At 44.7% G+C, this 10,778-nt stretch overlaps 1 protein-coding gene, 1 long non-coding RNA gene and 1 pseudogene across 2 annotated transcripts; all 3 read right to left on the reverse strand.

Annotated features, from left to right (window-relative positions):
• Nucleotides 1-631: 631 nt before the first annotated feature.
• Nucleotides 632-2,179, reverse strand: LOC138316770 (uncharacterized; annotated as a pseudogene).
• Nucleotides 2,180-4,993: 2,814 nt separating this feature from the next.
• Nucleotides 4,994-8,621, reverse strand: LOC138316771 (uncharacterized). Its single transcript, XM_069258426.1, has one exon. It carries the CDS (start codon nt 8,540-8,542, stop codon nt 4,994-4,996), a length of 3,549 nt encoding a protein of 1,182 aa, XP_069114527.1. The 5' UTR covers nt 8,543-8,621.
• Nucleotides 8,622-9,189: 568 nt separating this feature from the next.
• On the reverse strand, nt 9,190-10,536 carry LOC138316181 (uncharacterized). Its single transcript, XR_011207603.1, has 2 exons — nt 10,375-10,536; nt 9,190-9,736 (listed from the first exon to the last, which is right to left on the reverse strand). It is a non-coding gene; the product is annotated as an uncharacterized lncRNA (long non-coding RNA).
• Between the last annotated feature and the right edge of the window lie 242 nt (nt 10,537-10,778).

A 10,778-nucleotide genomic window follows, 5' to 3' on the forward strand; every position in this document is an offset into this window, starting at 1 on the left:
GTCAACGACGTACTGGTATGTTGTCTTTACTTCCTCATCATCGATGTCCTTGGTCCATAACTCTCTCAGTATCATCATTGGTCCCCGGACAGTCCTGCCATACAACAGATCAAACGGAGAAAACCCCGTGCTTTCCTGTGGTACCTCACGATACGCAAAGAGGAGTGCGTTGATATACTTATCCCAATCTCTAGGTTTCTCCGCGCACATTCGTCGCAGCATTTGCTTTAGCGTTCCATTGAATCTCTCCACGAGACCATTACACATGGGATGGTACGGGGTGGTTGTTAGTCGCCGGAAAGATAGCAGCCTGCTAACTTCCTTCATCACTGCTGACGTAAATTGCGCGCCCTGGTCTGTCAACATTTCCGAAGGGATTCCGACTCTGCTGAATATATCCACCAGTGCTTCCGCTACTCTTTCAGCCTCTATCCCTGGTAGTGGTACAGCCTCTGGATACCTTGTTGCATAGTCCACAACTGTCAAGATATATCGGTTTTTCCTCTCTGTGGGTGGATCCAGTGGTCCAATCAGATCTACTGCAATCCTTTTGAATGGTGTGTCGATAAGTGGCATCGTCCCCAATGGTGCCTTCGGAACTCGCCCTTTTGGAAAGGTCCTCTGGCAGATGTCACAAGACCTGCAGAATCTCGTTACATCCGCCTGAACTCCAGGCCAAAAGAATTGTCATCACCCGCTGTATAGTCCGACGGATACCCAAATGTCCAGATAATATCGACTCGTGTGCCATACTGATCACCTTCGTCCTTAGCTTCTCTGGAACGACAACTTGTCTGAACTCCTTTCCACCAGATACCTTGTCACTCTTGAATTTCCTGTACACTACTCCATGCCGCGCATAGTACGACGATGTAATACCAGGTTTCTCAAACACATCCCCCGTTTCCACGAATGTTCTAATCTTTCTCAGTGATGGGTCTTCCTGTTGCAGCCTCTTCAGCTCATCTACGCTCATATCGTCGCTGAGAGGGGGTGGTACCTTCAACGGTCTGTACGGCCTCTCATTGGCTCGTCTCTGGGCCCTCGTCTCTACTGCCTGAATAGCTGGTCTATCAACTTTCCAGTCTGGGTCTGGATCACTTGGTTCTCTTGCACCCTCCACATTACCAATAATGAGATCATACAAAGGCGTTTCTAACGTCCATGCCTCAGAGTGTCCAGTGTAGAATGGCGTGTCTATAAATACATACGCTATAGGTGCGTATACCGGAGTCTTATCCACCAAATAACATACTTGGGTCCTTCCCGTCATTTGGCTGGAGTCCACAAGGCTCCTCCTCACAACAATGCCATCACTACCACTGTCCCGTAGTGCTGTAACCAAATGTTCGCCCACATATCCTCTCGTCACCGGCCGCCGTTTCCGTGTCCCCTCACTATCATACGAATCGCTAAGACTCATAACAGTGCCATCACCCTTACCTCGACCTTTTCCTCTGCCCCTCTGTTTCTTCTGAGAGCTTACAGCTGCTATTTGCTTGCCACCACTCTTCTTGTTCTTGCAGTCGTAAGACATGTGACCCTGCTTCCCACAAGCATAACACGTCTTGCTGCTCCCTGTATTCCCAGGTTTGGTCTGACTGTTCTGACTTGTTGGTTGGATCCTGTCAGGTTTACTGCTTCCTGTCTTCCCAGTCATCAATCCTACTGTAGTATTTCTTGCCTCTGCAAATCGGTCTGCAAGCTTAGACATCTCTACAAGGCTTCGAGGAACCCTCTCTTTCAAAAATAATGCTAAGTCCTTGCCACAACAATGTATGAACTGGTCCCTGATCATCAGATCCTTCAACGAAGCAAACTCCTTCCTGGTCTCGGTCATGTCAATCCATCGCAAAAAGTAACTGTCCAGTCTCACAGCAAACTGCGCAAATGTCTCGCCTGTCTCTGGTCTTGCCGATCTGAACTTCTTCCTGAATCCTTCCTCGGTAAGCTCAAACCTCTTCAGTAGTGCTGTCTTTAACAAATCAAAATCCAAAGCCTGGTCTACTGGCATTCTAGAAAAGACATCTAATGCTCTACCTTTAAGCAACGCACTAAGGTTGGCTCCCTAGTTCTGCTTCTCCCACATCTGTGCTAAAGCATACCTCTCAAATCTGCTAATATAAGCATCCATATTATCCTTTCCTTCCTCAAACGGTGGTAGTTTGGGACCCTTCATCGCTGTAGACGCTGTTACTGGCTGACTTGTAGTAAATGGTTTTTTCTCTTCAGCCTCTGCTAACTCTATCCTCCTCAAGTGTTCTTTATCAGCAGCCTGCTGCTCTAACATTAGCCTCTCCTTGAGTAATTCTTCCTGCTGAGTTGCCGTTTTCCCTCTTCTCTTTCTCAACAGCTAACTCTGCCTGCAATTTGAACTCTTGCATCTTTAACTCATGATCCCTCTGCGCCTGGGCCTCTTGATCTGCTTTCTCCCTCTGCTGCTGCTCTCTTGCCTCCGCCCTATCAGCTCGCTGTAATGCCTGTTGTTCACTAACAAATTTCTGTAAAGCCTCACCTTCATAACTTAACTCCTTACCAAGTGCTAGCAGGTCCTGTAATGACGCCATCCTCTCTAATGGTACCTCTAATTCTAACCTACTAGTGAAATACAATACCTGTCCGACAAACAACGGTACACAAATAAAGTGAAGTGACTAAAGAGGCATGCTCACTTACCTTGACCAAGAAAACTATCTTCTTCCTTACCTCCTTCCGACCAGCATGTGCTCCGTTCTTTTCAGTATGAAGAAAGAGTCAGGAAAGTCGTTAGGCAAGAAGTCGGGTCAAACATACTAATATCTATTTGGATATTCATATACTTAACCAAGTGACAATCGATAATCTACCCGTAAGTACAGCATCAACCAATTATCCCACCGCCTGCCACCAAAAATTGTAGTGTGGGAGAACGGTGATGATGATGCACAAACCAGGGAGACAATCAACTACAATATATACAATTTATTTACATAGATATTTTACATTGATGTACAAATCGATCCATCTTGCTCACACAGATTCATTCATTCTCGCTCACTAAGCCTAAATATATATATATATATACAGAGGAACGGTTGCAAATGTTCAGATACTGTCTCTGCACACGATCATTATCCACTACTATGACTCATGCGCGCAGTAATGTGATGGCCATGACAACGACGACGTCACCCAGACGTAAACGACGTAAACAGTTGTACAGTTGTTCCCGCGGTCTCGTTCAGGACCCGCGAACACTCTCTCTGGCTCTCATGTGTCACCCAGACACTTAACATAGGATGCTGTTCAAAGCCGCAGCTGAAGATATTAGCGTCCTGAAGGCGACTCCGACCCATACTAGCACACTTATGAGCATTCAATGTGTAGGCGGTCAGGCGAGTCTCATCAGTCCGTGGAGCCAAGTCTCATGTGTCTGAATTGGCCGTCTTATCCACTTTGTAGCCGAATCGTATCCTCACATACGGGTATGTCAATCCCCCGCATTGAGACCAGACATCTGCAAAATACAGATGCATATACAACTCTAGATAAAATACTCACGAACATCATACGCCATCCATAACTCTTTCATACTTTGTTAACACAACGAATAATTATATCAATTAACACTCATATCAATATTTATGATACCGTAAATTCTATACATCATAAGGGCTTGTGTGCATGCTAAAAACACTAAATGACCTCAAAACTAAGAATAATATACGAAGATAGATGATAATAGTGATATAACAAAATAACAAATACATAGCTTCTAACATTTAACTGATTCCTACTCACTATTAAATTATGTTATAGATACAGTTGTACATGAAATTACCCACTATTATAATACACAAGTTACCTATATCCTATACATAACTGTCATAATCATAAGAGTACTAAAGTCCTTAACCGTCACACAAAATGAGTTATATTCATGAACATCACAACAACTAATATATGTAACAACGTACTCATGAGATGTTCACGTAAACAAGATACGCATGACTGACGCGCACCCGTACCTGACCTACTTAACCTTACTATATAGTGCATGCACACAACTAACTAATATTAGAAATGCAAAACCCGAAAGAATATGGAAATATAAAGTTTGGGACATAAAGATAGAACACCATAGTAAAAACTTACCCCGTTTCTTGGGCTGTGAAGGCACACCTGTCTGGTATTAACAACGGCTTGACACGTCTTACCGGTTCGCTGGTCTTAGACTGTGTGTCGCTACTTACACGGTGCGTCCAATACCCGGAACGGGACGTAAAAAATATCCGGCGGAACGTATTTAAACTTACCGCGAAATATGAATCGTGACAAAATCCCCTTTTTCCAAGAAAGTGGCTACACTTTTATACTTACTTACACGATACATATTTCAAGTCAAGAAGAATCCCGCTATGCGCGACTCAGATAATCGGCTCCCACATTGTCCTTACCTTTGATTGCTATCATCCGGAAGCGATATGGCTGCAGGAGTAGTGCCCACCTCATCAATCGACCGTTTGCTGTTCTGGATCGTTGAAGATATACGAGTGGTTGGTGATCGGTTTCAAGTAAAAACTCCTGTCCATAAAGATACTGTTCGAACTTCTGAACAGCCCAAACAATAGCAAGGCACTCTTTCTCGACAACAGCATAAGCTATTTCCCTAGGAAGCAGCTTGCGACTTGCATATGCCACTGGTAGCTTGCTGTCCTCTTCCATCTGAAGCAACACTGCACCGATACCCTTCTCAGACGCATCTGTCCTTAGTATGAATTCCTTGCTGAGATCTGGCAATTTCAAAATGGGCTTCGCAACCAACGCTTTCTTTAGGGTGATGAATGCCTTCTCCTGAGCATCTCCCCACTCAAGCTTGTTAGGTTGTCCCTTCTTCGTCAACTCTGTAAGGGGTACTGCAATAACAGCGAAGTTTGCTATGAACTTCCTGTAGAATCCTACTAGCACTAGAAAAGATCTGATCTGTGTCTTCGTCTCTGGTCTAGGAGCATCTTCAATTGCCTTGATCTTTTGAGCTTGGGGGTTCCAACCCTCCATCGCCAACTACATGTCCAAGGCATTCTAAGGAATGAAATCCAATCGAACACTCAGTAGGTCGTGCATTCAATCCTGCCTTACGAAGTCTCTCAAGTAGATCTCTAAGAACGACCATGTGCTCCTCAAAAGTCCTGGTGTAAATGAGAATGTCGTCAACGAAACTATCTGTGTTCGGTAATCCATTCAAAACTTTCCTCATGAGCCTGCAGAACGTCGCCGGTGCGTTAACCAAACCGAACGGCATCACTCGAAACTGGAAGAGCCCTACAGGTGTGATGAAAGCCGTCTTCTCCTTTGCTGACTCGGCCATTGGCACTTGCCAATATCCTTTGGTCAAATCCAACTTCGAGAAATAATGGTAACCCGCCAGTCTGGAGAACATGTCCTCGGTGTTCGGCATAGGCTCAGAGTCGAACACTGTGACGCGGTTAAGCTGCCGAAAGTCTATGCAAAGCCGATTAGTCCCGTCCTTCTTCTTCACAATTACCACTGGCGCTGCATATGGGGAGAACGAAGACTCTATGACGCCCATCTCTAGCATCTTGTTAATCTCGTCCTTAATCGTCTCCTTAGTGCTAAATGGAATCGGATATGGTCGGACTTTGACGGGATCCCTAGTAGTAGTAAGTATGTCATGCTCGACAACACTAGTCCGTCCTGGAACATCGGTAAGTATATCCTTGAAATCTTCCAGTAACCGCATCACATCCACCCTCTGAACAGAAGGTAAGTCATTACTGATTACAACATCATCGACAGTCTCCTTGCCAACTTGTCTAGGAAATTCCTCCACAGTGGTGTGTCTCATCTCGGTTGCAGTATCATCCTCCTCATCAACTACCACTGCAGCTAAAGACGCTATTTTGCCATTTCCACTCCCGTCGTCTCCACTATCCTTCTTTCGTTGTTCCTTATTCTTTTCTTTGTCCCTGTTTACATATTGCTTAAGAAGGTTCACATGTAGAGTTTTGATCTTTCCATTGTCCATTCTGACACGATAATCTCTCAACCCTTGTTTTGCCTCGATGACATACGGTCCCCGCCACTGCATGAGTAACTTGTTGGCCTTCGTAGGTAGAAGCACCAACACCTTGTCTCCTTTCTTCATGTGACGCCACTTTGCCTTCCTGTTAAAATATTTCCGCTGTTGCACTTTGGAAGTCTTTAGGCTCTCGTTGGCAATTCTGCACGTCTCATCTAATCTATCCCTGAGGTCAACGACGTACTGGTATGTTGTCTTTACTTCCTCATCATCGATGTCCTTGGTCCATAACTCTCTCAGTATCATCATTGGTCCCCGGACAGTCCTGCCATACAACAGATCAAACGGAGAAAACCCCGTGCTTTCCTGTGGTACCTCACGATACGCAAAGAGGAGTGCGTTGATATACTTATCCCAATCTCTAGGTTTCTCCGCGCACATTCGTCGCAGCATTTGCTTTAGCGTTCCATTGAATCTCTCCACGAGACCATTACACATGGGATGGTACGGGGTGGTTGTTAGTCGCCGGAAAGATAGCAGCCTGCTAACTTCCTTCATCACTGCTGACGTAAATTGCGCGCCCTGGTCTGTCAACATTTCCGAAGGGATTCCGACTCTGCTGAATATATCCACCAGTGCTTCCGCTACTCTTTCAGCCTCTATCCCTGGTAGTGGTACAGCCTCTGGATACCTTGTTGCATAGTCCACAACTGTCAAGATATATCGGTTTTTCCTCTCTGTGGGTGGATCCAGTGGTCCAATCAGATCTACTGCAATCCTTTTGAATGGTGTGTCGATAAGTGGCATCGTCCCCAATGGTGCCTTCGGAACTCGCCCTTTTGGAAAGGTCCTCTGGCAGATGTCACAAGACCTGCAGAATCTCGTTACATCCGCCTGAACTCCAGGCCAAAAGAATTCTGTCATCACCCGCTGTATAGTCCGACGGATACCCAGATGTCCAGATAATATCGACTCGTGTGCCATACTGATCACCTTCGTCCTTAGCTTCTCTGGAACGACAACTTGTCTGAACTCCTTTCCACCAGATACCTTGTCACTCTTGAATTTCCTGTACACTACTCCATGCCGCTCATAGTACGACGATGTAATACCAGGTTTCTCAAACACATCCCCCGTTTCCACGAATGTTCTAATCTTCCTCAGTGATGGGTCTTCCTGTTGCAGCCTCTTCAGCTCATCTACGCTCATATCGTCGCTGAGAGGGGGTGGTACCTTCAACGGTCTGTACGGCCTCTCATTGGCTCGTCTCTGGGCCCTCGTCTCTACTGCCTGAATAGCTGGTCTATCAACTTTCCAGTCTGGGTCTGGATCACTTGGTTCTCTTGCACCCTCCACATTACCAATAATGAGATCATACAAAGGCGTTTCTAACGTCCATGCCTCACAGTGTCCAGTGTAGAATGGCGTGTCTATAAACACATACGCTATAGGTGCGTATACCGGAGTCTTATCCACCAAATAACATACTTGGGTCCTTCCCGTCATTTGGCTGGAGTCCACAAGGCTCCTCCTCACAACAATGCCATCACTACCACTGTCCCGTAGTGCTGTAACCAAATGTTCGCCCACATATCCTCTCGTCACCGGCCGCCGTTTCCGTGTCCCCTCACTATCATACGAATCGCTAAGACTCATAACAGTGCCATCACCCTTACCTCGACCTTTTCCTCTGCCCCTCTGTTTCTTCTGAGAGCTTACAGCTGCTATTTGCTTGCCACCACTCTTCTTGTTCTTGCAGTCGTAAGACATGTGACCCTGCTTCCCACAAGCATAACACGTCTTGCTGCTCCCTGTATTCCCAGGTTTGGTCTGACTGTTCTGACTTGTTGGTTGGATCCTGTCAGGTTTACTGCTTCCTGTCTTCCCAGTCATCAATCCTACTGTAGTATTTCTTGCCTCTGCAAATCGGTCTGCAAGCTTAGACATCTCTACAAGGCTTCGAGGAACCCTCTCTTTCAAAAATAATGCTAAGTCCTTGCCACAACAATGTATGAACTGGTCCCTGATCATCAGATCCTTCAACGAAGCAAACTCCTTCCTGGTCTCGGTCATGTCAATCCATCGCAAAAAGTAACTGTCCAGTCTCACAGCAAACTGCGCAAATGTCTCGCCTGTCTCTGGTCTTGCCGATCTGAACTTCTTCCTGAATCCTTCCTCGGTAAGCTCAAACCTCTTCAGTAGTGCTGTCTTTAGCAAATCAAAATCCAAAGCCTGGTCTACTGGCATTCTAGAAAAGACATCTAATGCTCTACCTTTAAGCAACGCACTAAGGTTGGCTCCCCAGTTCTGCTTCTCCCACTTCTGTGCTAAAGCATACCTCTCAAATCTGCTAATATAAGCATCCATATTATCCTTTCCTTCCTCAAACGGTGGTAGTTTGGGACCCTTCATCGCTGTAGACGCTGTTACTGGCTGACTTGTAGTAAATGGTTTTTTCTCTTCAGCCTGTGCTAACTCTATCCTCCTCAAGTGTTCTTTATCAGCAGCCTGCTGCTCTAACATTAGCCTCTCCTTGAGTAATTCTTCCTGCTGAGTTGCCGTTTCCCTCTTCTCTTTCTCAACAGCTAACTCTGCCTGCAATTTGAACTCTTTAACTCATGATCCCTCTGCGCCTGGGCCTCTTGATCTGCTTTCTCCCTCTGCTGCTGCTCTCTTGCCTCCGCCCTATCAGCTCGCTGTAATGCCTGTTGTTCACTAACAAATTTCTGTAAAGCCTCACCTTCATAACTTAACTCCTTACCAAGTGCTAGCAGGTCCTGTAATGACGCCATCCTCTCTAATGGTACCTCTAATTCTAACCTACTAGTGAAATACAATACCTGTCCGACAAACAACGGTACACAAATAAAGTGAAGTGACTAAAGAGGCATGCTCACTTACCTTGACCAAGAAAACTATCTTCTTCCTTACCTCCTTCCGACCAGCATGTGCTCCGTTCTTTTCAGTATGAAGAAAGAGTCAGGAAAGTCGTTAGGCAAGAAGTCGGGTCAAACATACTAATATCTATTTGGATATTCATATACTTAACCAAGTGACAATCGATAATCTACCCGTAAGTACAGCATCAACCAATTATCCCACCGCTGCCACCAAAAATTGTAGTGTGGGAGAACGGTGATGATGATGCACAAACCAGGGAGACAATCAACTACAATATATACAATTTATTTACATAGATATTTTACATTGATGTACAAATCGATCCATCTTGCTCACACAGATTCATTCATTCTCGCTCACTAAGCCTAAATATATATATATACACAGGAACGGTTGCAAATGTTCAGATACTGTCTCTGCACACGATCACTATCCACTACGATGACTCATGCGCGCAGTAATGTGATGGCCATGACAACGACGACGTCACCCAGACGTAAACGACGTAAACAGTTGTACAGTTGTTCCCGCGGTCTCGTTCAGGACCCGCGAACACACTCTCTCTGGCTCTCATGTGTCACCCAGACACTTAACATAGGATGCTGTTCAAAGCCGCAGCTGAAGATATTAGCGTCCTGAAGGCGACTCCGACCCCTACCAGCACACTTATGAGCATTCAATGTGTAGGCGGTCAGGCGAGTCTCATCAGTCCGTGGAGCCAAGTCTCATGTGTCGAATTGGCTGTCTTATCCACTTTGTAGCCGAATCGTATCCTCACATACGGGTATGTCAATCCCCCGCATTGAGACCAGACATCTGCAAAATACAGATGCATATACAACTCTAGATAAAATACTCACGAACATCATACGCCATCCATAACTCTTTCATACTTTGTTAACACAACGAATAATTATATCAATTAACACTCATATCAATATTTATGATACCGTAAATTCTATACATCATAAGGGCTTGTGTGCATGCTAAAAACACTAAATGACCTCAAAACTAAGAATAATATACGAAGATAGATGATAATAGTGATATAACAAAATAACAAATACATAGCTTCTAACATTTAACTGATTCCTACTCACTATTAAATTATGTTATAGATACAGTTGTACATGAAATTACCCACTATTATAATACACAAGTTACCTATATCCTATACATAACTGTCATAATCATAAGAGTACTAAAGTCCTTAACCGTCACACAAAATGAGTTATATTCGTGAACATCACAACAACTATTATATGTAACAACGTACTCATGAGATGTACACGTAAACAAGATACGCATGACTGACGCGCACCCGTACCTGACCTACTTAACCTTACTATATAGTGCATGCACACAACTAACTAATATTAGAAATGCAAAACCCGAAAGAATATGGAAATATAAAGTTTAGGACATAAAGATAGAACACCATAGTAAAAACTTACCCCGTTTCTTGGGCTGTGAAGGCACACCTGTCTGGTATTAACAACGGCTTGACACGTCTTACCGGTTCGCTGGTCTTAGACTGTGTGTCGCTACTTACACGGTGCGTCCAATACCCGGAACGGGACGTAAAAAATATCCGGCGGAACGTATTTAAACTTACCGCGAAATATGAATCGTGACACATGGCACAGGCCAAATATGAGTACCCTGGACCTTTTGGTAAGTTAGAAGAAGTCATTCAAAGATTTTAGCCCATTTGACCCCTGTGACCTTGAAAGTAGTTATAGGTCAAGGTCATTAATTTTCACAATTTTGGTAGTCATTCATCCCCGCATACTACAGGCCAAATATGAGTACTCTGGGCCTTATGGTTATTGAGAAGAAGTCATTCAAAGATTTTAGC

Source organism: Argopecten irradians, chromosome 2 (genome assembly GCF_041381155.1).
Source record: "Argopecten irradians isolate NY chromosome 2, Ai_NY, whole genome shotgun sequence".
In the NCBI taxonomy this organism is placed as follows: domain Eukaryota; kingdom Metazoa; phylum Mollusca; class Bivalvia; order Pectinida; family Pectinidae; genus Argopecten; species Argopecten irradians.